We start from the raw sequence: 22,480 nt of genomic DNA on the forward strand, positions 1-22,480 counted from the left end.
GATGAACCAGGAAAGGCTGGGTGATTCCTCTGGATTTACAGTCAATTCATAAAAAGGGTGGCAAATGACAGAAAAGACTCAATAAAAACTAGAAAAGAGATTTCCACCCTTGATCCTAGGACCAGCAGACCCTAGGACAAGCCCTTGTAAACCCTGGCAGGAGCCTCACTGGCTGGGGGAACCAGGGTGAGGACGGAGGGAGATGCGCGTTCCCCACAGAAAACCCTGCGCACTTCGCAGCCATCGTGACGGGCCTGCAGGCTCCCCTCCACCTCTCCCTCCTGCCAGCGGCTCTGAAGGAGTCAAACACCCCGCACCACGTCAGTGCTCCGCAGGCCTGTGCCCCAGGGAGACCGGGACACGCACCAGTTTCTCGCTCTGCTCGACCATGACCCTCTGTCCTTGGCTGTTCTTACACCAGATGGGCACGTGGTCGATGGTCAGCTCCTCATCGGCCGAGGCGAAAAAGTTCTCCAGAGTCTTACAGACTAGCTTGGCCCTGATGAAGCCACCCTTCCCTTCCGCAAGGACAGAGTTGACCATGAAGGGTGTTAACTTGAAGAGATTCAGTTTCTTCTTTAATTGGTACCTGTAAGGCACAGCCCAGAGGAATAGGATTGGACTTCCCCAGCAATGTGGTGTTGAGTGTCTCCCCACCCCCACCCCCTTCTCTCCGACGAGACCACCGGGTCACAAAGTGGCACATACGGAAGAAGAAACAAAGCCAGAGGCACCAAGTAAGGTCCTCGAAGGACTGGAAAGGGCTTCGTTAGGCTCTCTGGAATCCACACCTAATAACCCAGAAGACAAAGTGTCTCACGGCAGACACCACCACTCCAAGGTGTGAACCAAAGTCCAGGAGGCTCCGGGGGGGACACTAGAAGTTTCCTGAAGCCCTCACATCCGAGGGGACGCTGGCTCAGAAGCCCCGGAAACCCCGGGCCAAGGGCCCTTCAACTCCCTCTTCTCCCCTCCCATTTTGAAGAAAGTCTACACTGACCAACCGGACTGGTGACACTGAACGTCAGACAAGTCACTGTGACTTTCTGTGGCTCAAATGCAGAGACATGAGAGCACCTCCCTCAGCACAATGCTGTTATTGGAAATGATGTGTTTCCACGGGGTGAGAGTACAAAGTGCTAAATCTACAGTTACACTCCCTGCCTGCAGAGGGAGACAAAAGCACTGAGTTTTTCGTGGAGTGAGGACTGCAGTGTGGCCATGGCAAGGGGTCAGCGGTGCTCACTTTCGCCCGATGTGGCCGTAGGCCATGGAGTGGAAGGTCTTGCAGATGACATTGCTGGGGAAGACGAGCTCGGCCTGCTTGGCGATGCTCTTGTTAAAGGTCACGTACAGAAACCTGCTCTCGGACCACTTCTCAGCGTACTTGACCAGAGTGGAGGTCTTCCCGGTGCCTGGGGAAGCCAAGAGGGAGGGAGAACGGCTCCAGTGGATGCCCTGATCAGGTCCCACCCGGGCTCACCTCCCGCCCGCCTGAGACTAGCCAGCGGCAAGTTTCCCGACACCGATGAAAACCACAGCGGTGCGGGGAAGGGAGCAGCAGGCTCACAGTCAGCTCCCGGGGTTGGGATGCGTAAATGGAAGCTACACTGGCCGAGGCCCCAAGAGTGCACAAATGAGGCTCAGGGATCCCTCCGGTCCGTGCAAACTCTCCTGTCGGCCCCGCCCCCACCTTCCACTGGGCAATTCAGTCAACTGCCACTCACTTAACAAGTGTTTACTGAGCACCTACTGCACACTCAGCTGTATGCGAGGCAAGGCAAGTACGTTAAAAACAAAGCAGGGTTCCCACGTTACACTCTAGTTGGGAATAAAACATCAACACAGAACAATTGGCACCAAAAAAAGAAAGAAAGAAAAAATATAATAACATAGTGGAGTGAAAAAGAGTATGGATCTGGAAACAAAAAAATCTCACCTGTGAAAGAAGAAAAGTAGCACGTCCTCCCCCCGCCCCAGGGCTGCCTGAAGGTCAAGGACACTGTGGACGTGTTTACACAACGTGTGTGTCGGCTGTCCTTACCAAGTAATTAGACACCAAGACACTTAATACAGATGATCAGTTACTTAATTCATCAAGTCATGTTCAGGCCCTGATTCCACACACATGTATCTATCAACAAATATTGTGATACTTGAAAAAAAAAGTTAAGAGTTCAGAGGTCACAAGGACTCAAAGAGCCAAGGAAGCCTCCACGAAGGAGAGAGATGGCGGAGGTCAACATGGGACGGCAGAGAGACCGAGGAGCGGGGAGAGGCGGGGGCGAGGGCAAGGCACGTTCCCGGAGGGAAACAGATCCAGCTCTGAATTCAACCTCCACCACTTATTTGCTTATTTAATCTGGGCCACGTCATTTTAATTTCTCTGAGCTTCAAAACCTTACCTATAAAAGGAAGCAAGCTCACAGACTGTCAGGACCAGCCCAGGGTGGGCATCTAGTGAACGGTGGCTGCTGCTTTTAGGAGGGCACTTAGTCAGAAAAGCAGCGGGAAGGGGTTCCGGGGGGAGAAAATAGCACGAGCGAAGTTCAGGCAAAGAACAGCTCAGGGGACGGTCACCACAGCGAGCTGACTGAGGCAGAAAACTAGGCAACTCGTCAAGCGATGCAGGCGAGCACCGAGCGGTGGGACGTCTCTCTACGGAAGCTGGGGAGCTGCTGAAACTCTCTGAACAGGAGACTGACACCACAGGGCACCCCGCAGGCAACCAGCATCCAAGCACATACTGTGTCACAGGCTGGGTCGGCCCAGTGGCCCACCCACAAAGCAACTCCTATGGGCTGTCTGCTCACCAGGAACTCCAGTGCGGACGCTCCCTGGAGGGGTGAGGAAGAGCAGGCGCTCCCCGGGGACCGCTTCTTAGAGGATTCATAGCGGCAGTTCAGTAACAGACTAAGGTAAAGCCCTTCGGGCAGGTGGCAGGGGGATGTGTGGACGGGGAAGGGATGTTCCAGCGGTGGCGGCCCCCTTACCTGCAAAGGCCATGATTTTCACCACCTGAAGGGGCTCCATCTTATGGCTCAGAATCAGCTGCTGTTCATGTGTGAGTTGGATGGTGGTCTTCTTACTGTAATTGTCACAGAAGGGAAATCGGGAAAAGGGCAAGAAACGGAAGAGACCAGGCAAAGGACTGTCAAAACCAAACAGGGAACCAAGCTGGACGAACAAGATTTAATCAAAGGGGGGGGGGCTTGCTTACCCTTAAGACGATAAAATGTTCTAAAACAGGATTATGATGTTGGTTACACTCAGTAAATGTACTAAAAGTTACTGAATTTTACAATTACTATGGCTGAATTTTATGTCACGTAACCTATACCTCAAAAACGTGGTTAAAACAAAACATCTTTCCTCCTTAGGTCTGAGAGTCATGAAGCGACAAAACACATACACACACCCTCCCACACACACGCACCCTGGCCAGACCGACGGTTCCTCTTTGACGTCCGTGGCCTGAGCACAGGAATTCTCCTGAAGATACAGGCAATAGAAAATGTTGTAGTGAATCCTAGTAGGGAAAAAGGAGATTAGAGATTTTCAAATTAAGCTCAAACTTCCTCAGATATTTTTAGACTCCTTACCATTGCTTAAAAAATAGAACTCCTGCCATAATTTTCTGGGAAAAAGAAAGGAAAGGGGTTTAAGCACACCTAGAGCTGACCAAAGCACCCTTAGCACCATTCTGGGGGAGACTGCTGTCCACGGTGGGCAGGGGCCAAAGGAGAGAGACCGGGGGGGGGGTGGCTCAGTGGTAGAGCATGTGCGTAGTATGCATGAGCTCCTGGGTTCAATCCCCAGTGCCTCCACTAAAATACATATGTACATATATAAATAAATACTTATTACTTCCTCTCCAAGACAGGTAGGTAGACAGGTAGGTAGATAGACAAGAGAGAGAGAGACCAGGACACGCTCTTTGGGGAACAAGGCACTAGCTGTGACCTTAAGAGACTAACGGTCACAAAAGCAGTAAGGACCCGCAGAACACAACTGTAAACCCTGCTCCTGGCAGGGGACCCCTGTTCGACACCAACTTGGAGCCAGCTTCCCCTTCTGAGCCTCCGCCGCTCTGCTCCCTCTGCATGATGCTGGTTGAGAGGCATGAAGAACGTTCTACCTTTGAAGGTCCCAAAGGACGGGGCTGTACTGATAACAAGACGGAACTACCAAGGGCCAGAAGATACAGCAGTGCCTTCAGGTCACCAGGAGGGGCACCGGGGACACAGCACGCCTGCCAGAGGCACGGGACAAGGCCAGACGGCCACCACGTCCAGCCCAGACCCCCATGTTCACACTGAACCCAAGTTCGTCTCCCTCTGTGACCCGTCGCCCACAACCCAGCGCGCTGCCTCTCACCCCCAGAGTGAGAAGGGGTGGTCTCTGAGCATCAGCCTAACGTGACAAATACCTTCATGAACGTGTTTCAGCCTCTGGGCACGTTACAGTTGTCTCCCAGGTAAAGCAGGAAGAAACATCCAAACACAGCAACCTCAACACACACCTCCCCTTCCTCACCCACATCCACGTCAACGTGCAGGTCATTTGTGGGCTCACATCTGCACTAAAGGAGCCATTCGCCATCTGGGCACCGTCTCGTCCGGCGACAGCAGAAAGCTCCGTGTGCCGTGCCTCCGTGCCCCGGACTGGGACACAACGCAAACCAGCCTCGACGAACTGGAACTTTTCTCAGAGACACTGAGCAAATACTCTGCCATTCCTGGAGGATGAATGCTCCATCCCTGAATGTCACCAGGGAAGCCGGGCGTTGGCTCACTGGGGCCCCTGGGGTTCACTTCTTCCAGAGAGAGGAAATCCTCTCTGGACTTCTGCTTCCCCAGGACCATCTCCAGGTCAGCGTCCAGGCCTCCAGGAGCTCCTGGTCAGACCCTGGATCCTTGGCATTCACCCTGACGTGTCTCCGGGGCCCGTATCACCTTCCTGCACCTGCCGCCCTCCCAGTCACCACGTTAGCTCTTCTGTTCCACGCAGACACTAAACTCATTCCCCTCTTTGGGACTTAAATGATCTGTTCCTCTGCAAACTGCTCTCCCCCACATCTTAACCGGCCGGCCCCTCCCTGATGTTCAGGTTTCCTCAGAGCAGCTTTCCTCCGGCAGTCTGAGGTCACGGCCCCCTCCCTCACCCATCGCCCTGGTTTTTCTAATCTGACACCCTCGTCTGTGCAGCACCCGTCTCCCTCACACGTGCATTCAGTCCCCAAGAGCAAGGGCGCTTTCCACAGTGATATCCCTGGTGCCTGGAAAACCACCTGACCTGAAAAAGATGTGGGATGCACAAGTCCCTCCCCAGACTGACCTCTGCAGACCTGCTGGCGACTGAAACCAGCAAGGCCACTGTGAACGGGCAAGCCACACGCTACAGACTTTCCCGCACTAAGACAGGGCAAACAAGGCTTCACCACGATTCCTACAGCCTAGCGCAAAAAAGCAAGAAATGGAGGGACCAAATCCCAATGTCTTCCCAGGAAACGGAGGAACGTATGAACACAGAAGGCTCCTTCCACTCCAGGCCTGACTTCCCTTGAAGGAACCACAGCCCTAGGGACAGCGCACAACCGTCCACACTGCACCCTCTCAGAGCCTCACCTGTGTCGCACACTCAGACCTCACAACATCTCCCTGCACAGGGACCCGGGCGGAGCGGCACCGCGGGGCAGGGCGGCACTGGGACCCGCGGCCAGGCCAGGGCCCCCCACCCCCGCCGCGCCCACCTGCCCCCGCACAGCTGTACCGGTTGCTGATGTTAATGCCCTTCTCCCGCATGGCGTAGAGCAGCACAGCGATGCAGTACAGGGTCTCAGCAACGTCCGGCATGGTCACGGTGGAGCCAGGCCGCCGGAGGCAGAAGAGCAGCTGCTGGATGTCCTGGACACTGCTGGACAGGAGGACAATGGCCGCTACCAGCGCCCACACGTTGACACCCTGCAGGGGAAGGCGGACGGGATGGGGTGGGAGACGAGACCCCAAAAGCAACCGGTAAGAACCACATGGGACAGCAGGCAAAGGAAGCTGGGCTCGGGGTGTGGGTGCCTCCCGGGCCGTCCCAACCGAGTGCAAACTTCCCGAGTGACATTTGGGAAACAGTGGGAACGTTTCCTTCTACCCGGGACTCTGTCCTTCTCATCACTTCCGAGTTCTTAGTTTACTTTGATTAAACATTTCTAAAGTACCTAACAGAGGACCCTGTACAAAGATGATCCTCCCGCCTCCCTGCCCTCCCCTCCAGGTCAGCGTGAGCTCTGGAGTCCGGACACTCGGGTCGAACAAGCTCAATATTAAGCGGGTGCCCACCTGGGGGGCACAAAGGAAGACAGCAGCCTCGGGGAAATCAGGAGTGAAATTCCCTGCCATTAGGACGTTAATGTACTATTTCCCTCATGTTATCATTATTTAATATTTATTAAATGTTAAATAAATGTTAAATAAATTATTGAAAGTGTATTATTATGGACACATTATGCTCCATTTATTAACGTCTAATAAAACGTTCACTACCACAGAAATATTGGTAACAGACATGCATCTGTCATTCTTTACTGCAAGTCTCTCTGTTAAAAAATGCATTCCGCAACAGGAAAGTTCTTACTACAACTATCCGCGAAAGCAGTCTCACTCCACCACCAGCAGCCACTCCACTGAAGACAGAGAAATGCATGTGGCTGGACTTCCAACCCTCTGCTGGCTGCAGAATAAGGCTGGGTATGGCCCGCAGCTTCCAAGACAAAACGTGAGGAGAATCCCTGCCCCAGACGAGGAGCCTCAGGACTGGAAGCAGGAAGCGCAGGACTATTTCCAGCTTCTCATTAACTCACTATATGTCTGGAGCAAAACCCTTCATTTCTCTGGTCCTTTCAAGTAACCCAAGTGGTCAGCAATACCCTGGGCTGCCCGGTAAAGAAATCCTCAACAATCAAAGTGTTCAGGGGCTAGATGACCCCCCTCTGTGGAGCACCGCTCAACAGAGTAAGAATTCGGACAAAACACTCTTTAAAGTTCCTTCCAGGGGAGGGTACAGCTCAAGTGATGGGAGTGCGTGCTTAGCATGCATGAGGGCCTGGGTTCAATCCCCAGCACTTCCACTAAAAATAAAGAAATAAATAAACCTAATTACCTGCCCCCTCCAAAAAAATTTAAAGAATAAAGTTCCTTCTACTTAAGAATTTAAGAATCTTTAAAAAAAAAAAAGAATCTACAACAATGTGGCCTTTTATTTCTGTAGAGGATCAATGACAAGATTAAGGCTTCAAAGCAGAGATTAAAGGAGATTTTGAAAATAAATCTAAAATAACCTTCAGCCAAACTTGGTCACCAACACATTTTCTTCCAGTGAGAAAAGGTATCACCTCCCCAAGCACCCCCGCAGCCCCTCACGTACCGCAGGGGCAGCGTAGAGATCGGGCAGGTGCTGGCGCACGCAGGCCTCTGCCTCGGGGAGGAGGAGGTGATCCCGCAGACTCCACAACGCCCGCCCGGGGTCCACACTCGGGGAGCACTTAGTGGTGGCTGTGTAGCTGGAAGGTATTCACAGCAGCGTCCGTGAGAGAGACGATCGCACGTGCCGACACGTGGGAAAGGACTTCGGAAACGACTTCCTCCCAGGAGAAAAGCGACTCACCGGATGAGGTTCAGCACACAGAGGTCCGACTCCTTCTCTATACCATAGCTGGACAGGATGCCGTCCACCTTGCTGACAGCTTGCTCTTCATTCATCAGGTATCGGTGATACAGCTTTTTCCAAGGAATGAACTGTGCAGTTTAAAAAACTCAAAATGACATGCAGGCAATTGTGATCAGAGCGTAGACGAGGCCACAATGACACAGATATCTAACTTTCTACCAACTGAGAAACAATTATAGCTCACAATTCAAACGCTGGGCAAACAGGGTAGAAACATCACACAAACTTTAGCTGGAAACTAGAACGGGGCCTTGGTTTTGGTTCCAACATTAACTTGTCACAGAATCTGGGAAATGCTAGTGCTTCAATTTCTCTGTCTGAAATAGCGTCCTGCCTCTGTCAGGAAACTAATGACTCAGAGTTTCAACGAGGATTAAATAATGTGAGAGCTGTGGCTACAATATCAGACAAAATAGACTAAGTCAAAAATTATTAGAAGAGACAAACAAGGAGATTATGTAACGATAAATGGGTCAATTCAACAAGAAGACATAACAATTATAAATGCACATGGACCAAACATCAGAGCTCCTAAACCTCGAAAGCAAACACTGACAGAATTAAAAGGAGAAATAGATGGCAACATCGTAACAGGAGACTTTAATACTCCACTTCCAAGAACATGTAGAACAAACAGCACTAGACCAGCTGGACCTAACAGACATACACTGAACAATCCACCCAGCAGCAGAATACAGTCTTCTCAAGCACACATGGAACATTCCCTGGGATAGATCACATGCTGGACCACAAAACAAGTTTTAACACATTTTTTAAAAGACTGAAATTATAGAAAGTATGTTTTTCAATCACTGTAGAATGAAACTAGAAATCAGTAGCAGAAAGAGAACTGGAAAACCCACAAACATGTGGAAATTAAACAACACTCTTAAAACAACCAATGGGTCAAAAATGAAATAACAAAGAAATTAGAAAACACCTTGAGACAAATGAAAACAAAAACACAGCACACCAAAATACACAGGATGAAGTGCAAGCAGCACTAAGAGTTAAGTGTACAGCCATAAAAACTTACATCAAAAAAGAAGATCACAAATCAACACCCTAACTTTACACCTAAAGAAAACAGAAAAAGAACAAACTAAACACAAAGCTAGCAGAAGGGAGGAAATAATACAGACTACATAGCAGAGATAAATGAAATGGAGAACAGAAAAATATAAAAAAAAATCAATGAAACTAAGAGCTGGGTTTTTTTTTTTAAATCAACAAAAGTGACAACCCTTAAGCATATTAAGGAAAAAAGATTCAAAAAACTGAAATCAGAAATGAAAGGGAGACATTACAACTGCTGTCACAGAAATAAGAAGGGTTATAAGAATACTATGAACACCTGGAGATGAATGAATTGGACAACCAAGAAGAAATGATAAATTCCTACGAACACACCACCTTTGAAGACTGAATCATGAAAAACAGAAAATCTGAACAGACCAATAATGAGTTAAGGAGACTGAATCATCACCAGCACCCTCCCAAAAAGAAAAAGCCCAGGACCGGGAGGCTTCACTGAATTCTACTGAACATTTAAACAGGAATCAGTATCAATCCTCCAAAACTCTTCAAAAAAACTGAAGAGGAAGGAGTACTTCCAAACTTATTCTGAGGCCAGCATAACCTTAGACCAAAGCCAGACAGAGATGGTCTAAGAAACAAAAGGAAAACAGGAGCTGTGATAGGCCACTGAAAATAACCACATTGTGGCCTCGCTGATGACAGAAAGGGCGTTATCCTGACACTTCAAGAAGGAAGGTTAAATTGGGACATCTCTCCACGTCTTTTCAAGCAGAATGAAGGGAACCCTCACCGTCTTCATCATGCGTCTATTCAGCTCACATCAGAGAGATCTCAGTGAAGTGGGTAGAAATACTGACCCCAAATTCACATTTAAAAACAGAAAGCTATTTCTCAGAAAGTAGGGGACAAGACCCCATGCAAAGAATGAAGCAAGAGTGATGGGAAATTTCCTCCGAAATCTTCTGTGTTTAGAAGATACGTATATCCACCTTGCACTGTACCCTGACGTTTTTAAACGTCAATATACTTGAAGACTGAGTTAAACTCCCTACCGCTGGTTTATCCCCTGGCTGGCCTAAGGGATATACAAGCTAAGCAGAATGTTCTCCGAGTCCTCGGGCTTACTGGAGACCTGAACCTGGGAAGTATGATCATGCAACACAGGGTAACGGCAGCACGGAGAAATCCTTCACTGGAGCATGGCCACTGGCTGTATCAACCTGGAAAGGCCCTCGTGGGTGACTCAACGCAACCCTCACTATTATTAGTAATCACCTACTGTGTAGAAAATATCGTGAGACACAGTGCAGAATGCAAAAACAAACAGGACAACCCACCTTCTGTCAATCAATTTCAAGAGAGGAGGAAGGCTCTCTAAAACCCGAACTCAGAACATGGTGAGCTCGAACAGGGGTGTGAGTCGCTACAGAACCAGGAGAGAGAGCTTTCAGTGGGAGGGACTGGGAAAGAGTAGTCAGTTTAGGAGTGAAGCCTCAGCACAGATACGAGGGGCCCTTTAGCTGGGGGAGGGGCAGATTAGACCAACATCAGGAAAGCACATGCAGTCTACACGTGGGATGCAGCAAACTGCTCGCTGTGGACAGAATACAGGGATAGGGTGAAGAGAAGTCAGCAATGGACCAGGAATAATAAGGTGAGACAAACATGGGAGGCCTTTGGGAGATGTGGATTGGATTTTGGAGGCAAATGGAAACTAATGGTTCTGAAGAAACACTCTTGTGAGTGAGGTGAATCTATGCACTCTCAGAGGAAACACCAGTGACAACATGGGCGCGCTCTCCGTACCAGCGGGTCACTGATGATCTCCCTCCAGAGGTGGCACACCAGGCTCAGGTTCCAGTAGAGGTCCTCCACGGGGAGGAAGGCAAAGATGTGCCTCAGGACCTCGCTGGGCAGGCTACAGATATGGCTCTGGGGCTCCTGGCCAGGCAAGGTCCCAAGAAGCCCATAGTAACAGTCAGGGATGGGGTCAGGACCGATGTCCTCCACCACCTGGCTGGATTCTCCAGGCGGCACAGAGAGCCGCGGCACAGAGTCCTCTGCTTCCTGCCTGGCTTCCCGGGGCCTTGGGCACGACGGGGACAAACGATGCCGTGGGGTCTTCTTAGAAACCCCGTCCAACTGACTGGTCCCTGTGGCCAGATTCCTCTCGTCCTCGAAGGACCAAGACCGCTTCCTTGCAGGCACAGCCGCCCCGAACGAGCCCAGCCCTGCTTCTCCATCGCTATCCCGAGGGAGGCCACAACTGCTCTCTGCAGCAAAGATCATTCCGTCTTCCGAGTCCTTAGAACTGTCCTGGCCCACAGAATTGCTCTTGGCCATGTCATTGGTGCACCGCTGCTGGCCGGCGAGGAAGAATTCAGGGCCGTATCTTGGGCATCCTCGACCTGCCCAGAGAACCCAAACAGAACCAATGAGAAATGAATGACAGACAACCCACTGTTGACCCAAATGAGACAAATTAATTTTCAATGATCTATTTTAATAGAAGAGAGGGACGAGGATATACCCACTGGTCAACTGATTATAACAAATAGCTTAATCCAAAAAGTATTTATATTGGGCCCTATCGTACAGTGAGACACACGTCTAGCAAGAGAAAGAGACCAGCCTTCAGATGGTGTGAGGACCACATCACACCTTGCGATGCCTACAAACCGAATACCTGAACGGACAGTGAGCACATGATGACTCACATGCACACACCTGCTCATCAAGTTCACCTCTCCTGGCCTGCTCTCACAACAACAAAAAACTAAGTTTATGCAAACAGAAAGAAAAATGCTTTAGATTATCAGGATTCAGTAAAACCCACTCTTCTCACTTGACAAGAGTTAAAACCTTTTGATTTTTATTTCCTCCTGTGAAACTGACACATTACTTTAAAATATAAAAGTCAGAATTCTCTTCATATTATTACAGTGGTACCTACTCTATATATTTACTCAATAGGTATTTACTAAGCACCCATGATTCCAAGACAAATATAAATTGTACAATAGAACAGTGTGTATAGTCCTTCACTTCACAGACTTTTCAGGCACTCAGAGGAGTCCAAATGGTGACTTCACATGTTACCATGGCATTTTTAAACTCCTATAAATTATTTGAAAATGCCAGTGAAGTACTTAAGTATCTTATCAATATACAACAAAATACATGGTACCTTCCTGAAACAGTTGTAGCAAGAACTCAGTTTAAATAAGTGTGGAACAAAACAAAGTTTAGCCTTTAATAGAAAATAAAATTGAGTATTTTTTATATATTAGAAAAAATTTTTCAACTGCTTCTGGGGCAATTTGACAAAAGTCCAAGTTTTGAAGTCAATAGGCCTGGGTTAAATTCTAATATTTTCTAACTGTGGAATTAATCACACTAACATTTACAAAGAGCAACTGCTAGTTCGATGCAAGGATTCCACGCTGAAACACACAAGCCAACAAGTGTTTATCAGTAGAGAACTCACAACACAGAAGAGAAGCTGACCTGTACACACAAAACAGACAAAATATCAAACAACATAAAATCACTGAGTTTAAAACTGCCTCATACAACTGATCACAGTGGTTCTAGTGATGCACACACACCACAGTCATACCACAATACTGAAAGCCAACTAGGGAAGATCTGAGCTGGACTCTGAGATTACATACATCGCAGGGAAATAAGCCTGGATCATACCAACAGGTGTTCACAAAAGCGGGCGTTCACTTGGCACAGTCAGGTAATAAGAAAACCAAACCGCCAGAGGTAAAGCTGCATGTAACAATGTCAGGTGCCTGAGCGCTGGGTCCGTTAAAGGAAAGGAGTGGCAGTGACATGGCAGAAAATGGCACCCAGGAACGCTACCTTGATGGCCTATGTCCCAGCTGATTTAGAAGAAACAAAGTCTAAGGCAAGGAGACGGTTAACTGCAGCAGCCCAGGTTCGAGGTGACAAAGGGCACAGTCTACCATAAAGGCACTGATGAGGGGGCACTGGGGAGGAAAGCAGCGGTCCAGTGGGCCCAGCAACAGACTGGACAGAGGGCTACTGAGAGTGAAGGGTCACCCCGGGTCTAGACTGGAATGGTGGTGATGCTGGTCCGTGTCTCCTACCACGTTACAACTAAGCTAATGGAACTCATCCTGCCACGTTCCCTGAGGCTTTTACTGACCAGTCTGATAGGACGGAATTTTCACAGAAAACTCACAAACTACCGAAACCGGACTCCGAAACCACAGCAGCAACGTCTACAAACACTGGGAGATGTTCAAAGGCCACACACGCTACAGGTTCTGAAGTGCAAGGGGCTTTTTTGGAAGACGTACCCCTACTCCCTGTTCTTGTTCTGGGTCTAGGATAGAGACCGTGGTTCGGGTCTCTGTGTGTCCATCTTTGAGAGAAGGGCTGCGTCGCAGCCAAGTGACTCCGAGCCAGATGCTGGCAGTCGACAGCTGTGAGGTGCTTCCGCTGAAACCGTCTCACTGTTTTGCACCAACAGGCAGAAGAAATGGGACACTTGTTAGTTATCACCAATTCTGCAAGCTGGCCGGCAAACTAAACGTACTCCGCAGGAACACAGCGACTGTGGGCCACCCCAGCCAGCCTTCCCCTCCTCCCTGGGCTCCCATCAACTTTCAGTCATTTCATAGTTCCTTAGCATTTCTTCCTTAAAATTTTAGAAAAGATTCTAAAATAACCTTGCTTTTCACCTGTCAAACTTTCTAGAGGCCCTGATCCTGAAATGCTCATTCAGAAAAAGGTTGCCACTAGTGGACAAGTCGGCCTCTTTTCCTTGACTTTAGCCAGGCCACTTATATTCCCGCTAACACCCATAAATATTTTAAGAGTTGGCTATAGCTTTCCAGAAATAAACTTGTTCATCATCCCTGGAATATACCGGCTTCCCCAAGTCGCAGGAGCAGAACACACTAACAGAACAGTCATGGAGACTCCCGGTACTCCCCGCCCCGTGCGCCCCCTCCCCGAGCATCCCAGTACTGGGCACTGAGGTAAGTGGACGGGAACGAGCCCCCCACCCCCCGGGAGAGGAGAATCGAGTCCACTTCCCAGCATCTTCCAAGGAGGACGTTTCATTTTCTCCCTTAACGACACATGAGAGCAGCAACTGTACCTAGAACTCTGTCTCAGAGAACTGAGATATTAAGATTTATGTTAGTCACTTTCTGCCAGGTAATTCTTTTTCATATTTAACTGAGACTCTCCACCGTTCTGTATCTTACTGCATGTAAGACCTAACTACCTCCTTACGGCATTAAATAGACAGTTACACTACAATAAAACAGAATAGTTACACTTTAAAAAAAAAAGAGGACAAGAACAGATATAAGAGAATTAAAGGGATGCTTTACAGGAGACGGTCAAGAGAGAAACCAGTTTCTGCCCGTACTGTATTTTCACAGGTCCTAAAAACGCTCAAGTAAACTGTAGTATCAAATGCCAGAATCGCACTCAACATTTCCTGTAAGACTGAAAATGTCTAAAACCAAGACACCGATGGGTATGTCCTGCACAGTCTACATGCTCAATCATGAATTCCCCTCGGCCCTTTGCGTCTTCAAAAACGATCCCTCCAAATTTCCGTTTATTCTTTCAAGGTTTAACAGAAGTTTAAAAAAGCCTCATGGATATTTTCAGACTTTTAAAAAAAGTCCTCCTACACACAGAATCAGTTCTACAAGACCCTCTGAAAGGATGCCAGAGACCTTTTCAGTACCTGAATTCAGAGTTAAGATGCCGTGGAGCAGTGTTAAAAACATGACCAGGCGGACAAAAGCAGGGATGCACAGGGAGGGGCCACGGACCGGATGGGGAGAAAAGCTGGGTGTGAGCCCTCAGCCGGCCACTCAGACGCCAGGGGACGCCAGGTCGCTTAGCTTCCCTGAGATTCAGGGGCATTATACTGATTAAACGAGAAAACACACACCAAATAGTTGTCAAACTCTAAGACCTGACACAAGTACACCCATCTGCTTATTCTACTGAAGGAAGCTTAGAAGGGACTGATTCGCATAACACATTGAAATAACTTCCCAGTTAGAAAGATGTCCCCAGTGGTAAGGCATGCAGCACTCCAGCAGCCCGACTTCAGCCTCTTCTGTATCACCAAGTAATGTGTCTCAATTACTTACTGCGAACAGAAAATATCCCCTCCGTTGTCATGGTTCTACAAATTTCATTATTTTGTTGTTGTCAAACATCCCTCTATGCTAAACACCAAGTCTCAGTCCTGCTTACAGAGATTTAAAAAAAAAAAGAATGTGCAATTTTTCTGTATTAACAAAATTAAAATCTTGAAAATTTTCTATATTGAAAAAAATAAGCTTAAAGCCTGATTATTCTTTTTAAAAATAAGACACAAAAGTTTGCCTCTTCTGCTCAAAACCTTTCAGATTACAAAGCCAACAGCCTAACTGCCACCTTCTCTGAATGGGGACCCCTGGTCGCTCCGGCAAGAGACAAGGCAGCATTGTCAACGGGCTTGCAGAACAGGACCGCGACTCCCAGAGCCACGGGTTCAGCCAAATACGGATGGAGAACGCCACCTGGGCCCCACCAGTCCTGGTCCGTGGGGCGGACTCTAACAATGGACCTGAGCCCCCATGAAATCTGTTAGTACTGGGGGTCCTGGAACAAGTTTCCTGCAGACACCTCGGAACAGTTACAATGACAAACCCTGGCCCCTGTTTCAGGTGCTCCAAACACACTTGGCTCAAGCACAGGGGAGCAGCTCAAGAATCCCAGCCAGTGACCCTCCCAAGCCCATGCACGCCAGACGCGCGGCTGGTGAGTGCTTCCTCTCCAGGTGTCCCAGCCCACGCACGCCAGACGCACGGCTGCTGAGTGCTTCCTCTCCAGGTGTCCCAGAGCTGGCAAGTACAGTGTCTACAGCAAGAGCTGGAGACAGCTGAGAAAAGCTACCTGTAGAGAATATCTTATTTAACAAAAGTGACAGTCTAGGGCTAAACTGGCCTGGAGAGGAGAAGTTTTCAGTTAACATCACCAAAAAATAAGGCTAACAATATCAAAGCACTCAAATTCCTGTGCCCCTGGTGCCAGCGCAGACCTGCGGGGAGAGCTCTGCTCCGGAGCTCTGGCCCAGCCCGGGCGCTCCTGCCTGTGGCCACCGCCGCTGCCGAGGCCAGCAGCAGGGGGCTGGGGCATCTAGACTGGGCCGCGCGGCCTCGGGCACGAACGCAGCCACCTACGTTGTCCATCCGGAGTGGTCACCGGAGCCCTGACCGCCCACCTGGGAGGCAGAGCTAGCTGTCACTGTGCCGACTTCGGTGCCTTCAGCAAGAGGTCGGAAGCCCAGACCGCATTTCCTCCTGCCTCTCAGGTCTCTGAGATGAAGCACATGATTCACAGAACGGGGAGCCGGGAGGCCTCGCATCCGTCTCTGGAGTTAACAAGTCATTCAAGTCAAAGGCTGTGTGAGGTGTTCGGATTCGGAGCTGGAAGGCCTCCTCCGCTCGGTAGGTGCACTGATCACTGACAGCCCGGGGTTCCCTTCTCAGCACAGTGGGGACCTTGATAAGCTGCCAGGTGGAGTTCACATCCAGACAAGTGGTTCAAACCAGACAAGACAGGGGAAAGTGCCTAGCAACAACCCGTGCGAGGCGGACGGAGCCCATCAGCTGACACGTCAGAATTACACGTGGACCACGCCGAGCTGAGGGTCTCCCTGAAGGTGCCTGCATTTTAACAGCATCGATGCTTCTGCAAAGTTACTGTAAAATACTACAGTAAAATTCTAAGCACGATTCTTTTCTTAATATACTTCCAAACCAGCAGCTCAAATATAACTTTATCAAAATGAAGATGCTCAGATGGTATCTCTTCCTTCTGAGTCACCCAGACCTCACAGTGCTCCTCCCTCCTCCAAACAGCAACTGAGCAAGTGCCCTTCACACCTCTCTTGAAGGGCACTTATTATTAGAAACTGCTCATGATTCTTTAAGGAGCAAAGTTAAAGTGCTCCACGACGAATGTGCACAGTTCAGGGGATGGAGACGGATGACAACCACTACACTTGAGGGCTCTCAAACTATGGAAGGCCCCAGAGATGCGGCTGAACCATCTCCCTGCCACAGTGGGCACCCCTGCACCCCTGCTGGAGAGCCCACCACTGTGACTAACAGAAATGGGTCACATCCCCCCGATGTCAGGACAGAAAACACTGGGAAAGTATAAAGGCCATTTGCCAAACAGGGTTTTGCCCATTCCCACGCTGCTTTTCCGGATGGATTCCCCCTTCCTGGGCCCCCCTCCTAGAGCCCCTCAGTCAACTCAGCAGACCACGGTTCCCACCCTGCGCCCAACTTCCGGCCCTCTGCCATCACCAACCTCTTCACCCGGAGGACGACCTGTCCCCTCCTGGCCCCACTCCCCACCCCCCCAGCCAGGCCCACGGGCGGAGATTAGACCCCTCTCAGCCTCCTGGGATAATTACTGAACCTCTAGGAGACTGCCAGCCCCTCAAAGGCAGGGAGCATCACCTCATTCCTCAAAGCACTCAGCACAGCACTCTGCAAATAATGCATACTCCAACACTCAGCGAATGAGAAGGATGTGCTATGACTCTTCAATTCTGCTGCCAACAGCCCAGCTTCACTTTGTAGACTTATTTATTGCAAGACAATTTAAAAAACAAGTCACACAAAGTGGAACAGAGTGCTCTGGGCTGTGAGGCAAAGACTGCTATTCCTCCTCTTCCTGGCACACAGCGAGCCCAGTGTCCCTGTCCTGCTGGGGTCTGGATGCCGCCACCAGACTGGGTCCAAGAGGGACACATGCCTTTTCCAGGCCTGGCCCTGCTCCTTCCTCCACCCTCCGCTCCACGTCCAGTTCATGGGAAGGTGATCCCCAGGGAAACCTAGAAGCCACATGTTCAAACAGGAAGACCCTCCAGCCGTCTGGGACCTCGGATTATCACTTTAAAGAGGGTCACTTCCCCGCCAACACACACACACGCACACACTCCAACAACCTGAGACAATTAAGGCGTTGAGACGTGAGCTTGGACCACGAGGGCATTACACGTGTGGATCTGCCTGTTCCTGCGGCGACACCTGCCCTCACCATTCCAGGCTCATTTGAAATTGATACCAAGACACCTTCTTTCTTCCCCTGCCTTTATTAGTCAGAATTTATATCAAAGTGTCCTCCAAACTTTACAGGTTACAAACCTAAGTGGACAAAATGAAGATAACACGTGCCTGCGACTCCTGGAGGGAAAGATTATGAAACGGCCACTTAAAAAGAAATCGAGGCAAGTGCAGCACAAGGTGAGAACCAGCCCCTAACAAAAGCGGCAGCAGGCCCTTGCTAACCCAGAGAACATCCTGAGCCACCCAACCTCATCGGGTTCGTCCCCCACAAACCTCCCACTCGTCAGAGGGGCTCAGCGAAGTTCAAGCAGACGCTGGCAGACGTGCACGGGGGCGGCCCGCTATCACGAGGGGTCAGGTACTCACAGCTCAAACTGCAACCCGGGAGACCCAAGAGCGCGATGCCAGCACACTTAACGGTGCTCGTCCCCAACTCCAGCGCCGCAGAGAGCACTCACTCCACCCAGGCAGTGCTGCGCAGTGATAAACCCACCCTGTCTCTCACATACCTGCAACAATTACCGTACGACGTATCTCTACCAGCCATGGACAAACTACTGTCACCATACAGCATATTTTATTGACACAGCCTTAACAACTGTTGAAGAGTGTATTGCTGTCTTCCGCCCCTGGAGGAAAGCTCTCGAGTCTGGTGGGCAGAGGAGCAAGGAACTGGCTCAGCCCCAACGCCCAACACGCACTGCTCCGTAAACAGGAATGAAATGAATGAGTGAATGAAACGAAGAAACGCACAAATGCAGCACTTCCCTCTGCAGAAGCCCGCTTTCCTCCCTGGCTCTGAAACCCCACCCTGTCTCACAGCTCCGACGAGCCCCGCAGCTTCCAAAGCGCTTGCACATGATCCCCCTTGATCCTTGCACAATCCTCCGATGGCGCCATGACTGACCCGGGGCTCGGTGAAGACGTGCTTGATGTCACAGCACAGCTTGCAGGCGATGGAACTTGGGTCTCCTGACTCCTCGAATCCAGAGTTCCTTCTGCTGTAACAGGCTCCCTTCCGTATCCAGGAAGGTTCAAAGCAGCTTCTAAAACCCCAGGTTTAATTTCTCTGTCCCTTTTTAAAAACCATTGTGGAACATCATAACCAAAGACTTAACGGCAAGTTTTCAGAAAACAAAAGGAAGGTATCACTAAATACTGCAGACTCAAAATGGAAAAACGTCAACATCTTTTGTCCCCGTGAGCTCTGAAAGCAGCAAACAGAAAGGACTCGCTCTTGATGCAGAGCCATGTCCCTCCCAGCCCCACACGCCGCTCCCCTATAAACCCACAGGCTCAGCCTCACGTGGGTCCTCTCACACCCGCAAACACCTGCTCCTCCCTCGGAACTGCCCTCACTTATTACAGCAAACGAGGATGGAGAGAGTTGTCCTATGTCTGTTTCTTGCAAGGGAAAGAAGGAATGGTGAGAAAGGAAAAACAAGAAAATGATCACTATTTACAGGCTAGGATTTATTTTTACAGATTTGAAAGGTTTTTTCCTACTGTCAATTCACCCCACAGCCAATTTTACGTTCCTATGATGCCCTAGGTTCATGACAAACACCATGAGGGCTTCCTCTCTTGGCATCTCTGGTGTCAAGTGCTATTTGAGTCACTGAGGATACAAAAATGAGTGCTGTCACCTGTCCATAAGGTAGCTCTCCAAGCGAACTACTATACATAATGCAATGTGTGTCATACAAATGCACATATGAAACTCGTGGGACCAAAGAAAAGTGAACGGTTTGGAAAGACGAAAAAGGATTTATTAGGAGTTCAGCCTTGCCAGATGAGTAAGATCTGGGAAGGAAAAGAAATATGTGCAAAAACACAGAGAAAAAGCACAGCACTGGTGTGGCGGGAAGCCGGGTTTCATCGGAACAAAAGGCTCATGGATTGGGGACAAAGGTGGATAAACAATCTGGAAGCATGGAGTATAAAGGTCCTTAAATATAAAGCTAAAGAATTTTGGACTTTATTAGGTAGGCGAGTCAGAGAATCACCTAGCTTTCTTAAGCAGGGTCAATGCACGATCAAATCTGCAAGTGGAGGCAGGATCAAGGATCAGTAAATACGCAGACTGTCAGGAAAACAAGGCAGGAAGCTTTACCAGCCCAGGAGAGGGTTGCTGGCCGAGGCCTGAGGGCAGCGGCAGCAAGAACGGGGGAAGAGGAAAGCGAAGACCAGCTTGCCTGTTCTGACTGGAGAGACTGGAAGAGAAAGAACACAGGTAACTGACATTTGCAGCCAGAACTCAATGGCGACATCAGTGACCTTGCTGAGGAGGAAAAGAAAAACAGTGCTTTTGCTTTAGGCACTTCTTTCTGGAGTGAAGGAAGAAAGAAAGTTTCCAGTTTTGAAAATAGTTGTTTTGTTTCAAAATTATCTGTAGGAAGCCAGGTTAAGCTCTAGGAGGTACTTTGAACTATGAGACTGCTCCTCAAAACGTATGTGAGTGACAGCTGAAGACACTAGATTTGAGAAGCTTTGGTGAGATGCTCTAAGGGCAGGTGATTCCACAGACGGGCAAAGACAGGATTCACATTCCATCTTCAAATAAACGCAGGCTAGGAAGGACACAGAGGGAGGACAAGCAGAGAAAGATGATGTCAACAAATCTGAAATTAGACTTCTCAGTCCAATACCAATAGTTTGGTGTTCACACACCCACAGGTCACAAAACATGTCAAACCATCGGGATACTGAAGACCATCGCTGAACGCTATGGAACCCCGAAATACAGTGAGAGAGAAAGGAAAGAGGACAGTCAAGTAGCACATCAAAACGCCAAAGATGGCCACATGAGAAAAGAGACACTAAAGGGCACACTGCAAATTCCAAACGCCTGCACAGGAGGGGTGAGCAGACCAACCAGGAAACCGGTAAGACCCCAGGAGAGCTCCACCCACTACCTTACTGGCAAGACCTGTCCCCTCGACACCAAACTTCTGCCCTAGAGGATCACAGGGGCTGTGGACAGAGCCACATAAAAGTTACCACCTAGTTGTCTAAAGGGAGATACAGACCAAATTAAGTTGCTGAAAAAGACAGGAGGAACAGAACTGCATTCGGGACACCACTTAAATAACCAATCCCCTGGATTTAAAATACTCTGTACTACTGTGCATCCACATGTCCCAGTTTTGTTTTTAAAAACAAGGAAACTGAAGGAATAAGAAAAGGTGGGGTCATTGGCAATTAGGATGCGGTGGGGGTGGATTAGCAGCAAAAGCTGTGAAACAGCCAGATACCTCGCTTTCCATTTGCCACCAACAGCTGCAATGAGACCACTGCCTGGCACCTTCTAACACTTTATGCACTTCAGAGCACTTACGTCGTTTTTTCTGAAGTGGCAAGATACAATGCAACAGTAACTTTGGTAAAGCTGATGGGGACCTGGTTTTGTCTCCAGTGACTATCTGTATTACCAAGTACACCAAATTCAACCTGCTCATTAGGAAAGTGGGCTTGTTTTCAGGTGCCCACACCAGTGGTCTTTTTTCATTGCATCTCCCTTGATTTACCTGAGCAGAGTACCGCGCATTCGCAAATCCTCACTGGGTGCTACCACTCTTCATTTCAGAGTGGTATTCATGATTACCTACCCTTCCACGGGAAGATCTCTAACTTGTTTAGGCCTCAAATTCCCCACCTATCAGGATGCCTGACACGGCTGTTTGAAGATCAGATAATTAATGTAAAGTGCTGTTCACACCAGAGTGCAATACAAGACGTGAAGCATAATCGCTTCCAGGCCTGGCAAATCGTGGCTACTCCCATTTTATTTCTAAAGGGACACTAAGAGCCGTGGAACTGAAAACACCAGGGGGCTGAATAACTAGCACCTGTAAGAACTCCACACCCACCCTTAGCTCCCCCATCACCCCACCTGCCTGCTCAGATGTCAGTGCCCTCCACCGGCTCAGGGCCCCTCCACGTCACCTTAATTTTCTTAATATTCAGGGAAGGGGGAGGGCAACTGCAAATGAAAGCAGCAAAAAGGATACAACTAAATGACTCGCCCAAGGTCAACACACCAGAGCAGAAGGAAAGGAAATGCTGGCCGGCCAGTAGCGGAGGCCACGTCCCCCGCGACCCCCACACCACCGGGCACCGACGCGCGTCCCGGGGCGCCCCTTGGCCTCACGCGTGCCGCCCCGCCGCGCCCCTGCACCGCGCCCGCCGACCGGCCGACCCGGCCCGGGCCCCACGCCCCTCGCGGACGCTCCGCCGGACCCCGCTAAGGACCCCAAGAGGAAGCGTCCACAGGCAGGGCCCGCCCGCGGCCCCTGCCACGTCGCCGGGCTCACGCACTATGGCGCTCCGCACAGGGGGTCCTGCCGCCACCGCCGCCGCCACCGTAGGGCCCCGGCCGCCCGGCCTCCCAGTCCCGGCGTCCCCCGGGCAGCGCGAGCCCGAGCAGGCCTCGGACTTCCTCCGCCAGCTCCGCCCCCGCCGCAGCCGCGGGGAGAGCCCGCCGCCGGCGCTGATGGACTGAGCCTGCGGCCAATCAGAACATGTGTTCGGAGGGGCGCGCTGATGGACTGCTCCGCTGACCAATCGGAACGCGACCCGAAGGAGGGGCG

General features: G+C 50.0%; 1 protein-coding gene across 5 annotated transcripts in view; it reads right to left on the minus strand.

The window, feature by feature from the left end:
* Positions 1–22,359, minus strand: part of FBH1 (F-box DNA helicase 1) — a 62,452-nt gene extending 40,093 nt beyond the window's left edge. For 2 of the 5 annotated variants that reach the window (XR_012067297.1, XM_031670869.2), the window contains exons 1-10: positions 22,209–22,359; positions 13,089–13,244; positions 10,564–11,165; positions 7,657–7,787; positions 7,417–7,552; positions 5,773–5,963; positions 3,437–3,529; positions 2,994–3,088; positions 1,247–1,415; positions 367–589 (exon numbers count right to left, since the gene is read on the minus strand). Coding sequence is in view for 4 of the 5 variants with exons in the window: in XM_031670869.2 (XP_031526729.2) it covers positions 367–589; positions 1,247–1,415; positions 2,994–3,088; positions 3,437–3,529; positions 5,773–5,963; positions 7,417–7,552; positions 7,657–7,787; positions 10,564–11,165; positions 13,089–13,244; position 22,209 (1,797 nt within the window). In the remaining variant the exon portion in view is untranslated. Of the gene's footprint in view, positions 1–366; positions 590–1,246; positions 1,416–2,993; positions 3,089–3,436; positions 3,530–5,772; positions 5,964–7,416; positions 7,553–7,656; positions 7,788–10,563; positions 11,166–13,088; positions 13,245–18,798; positions 18,967–22,208 lie in introns of those variants that run through there. The other 3 variants (XM_072955284.1, XM_031670871.2, XM_072955285.1) reach the window with 3 other exon arrangements.
* Between the last annotated feature and the right edge of the window lie 121 nt (positions 22,360–22,480).

Source organism: Vicugna pacos, chromosome 35 (genome assembly GCF_048564905.1).
Source record: "Vicugna pacos chromosome 35, VicPac4, whole genome shotgun sequence".
Lineage (NCBI taxonomy): Eukaryota > Metazoa > Chordata > Mammalia > Artiodactyla > Camelidae > Vicugna > Vicugna pacos.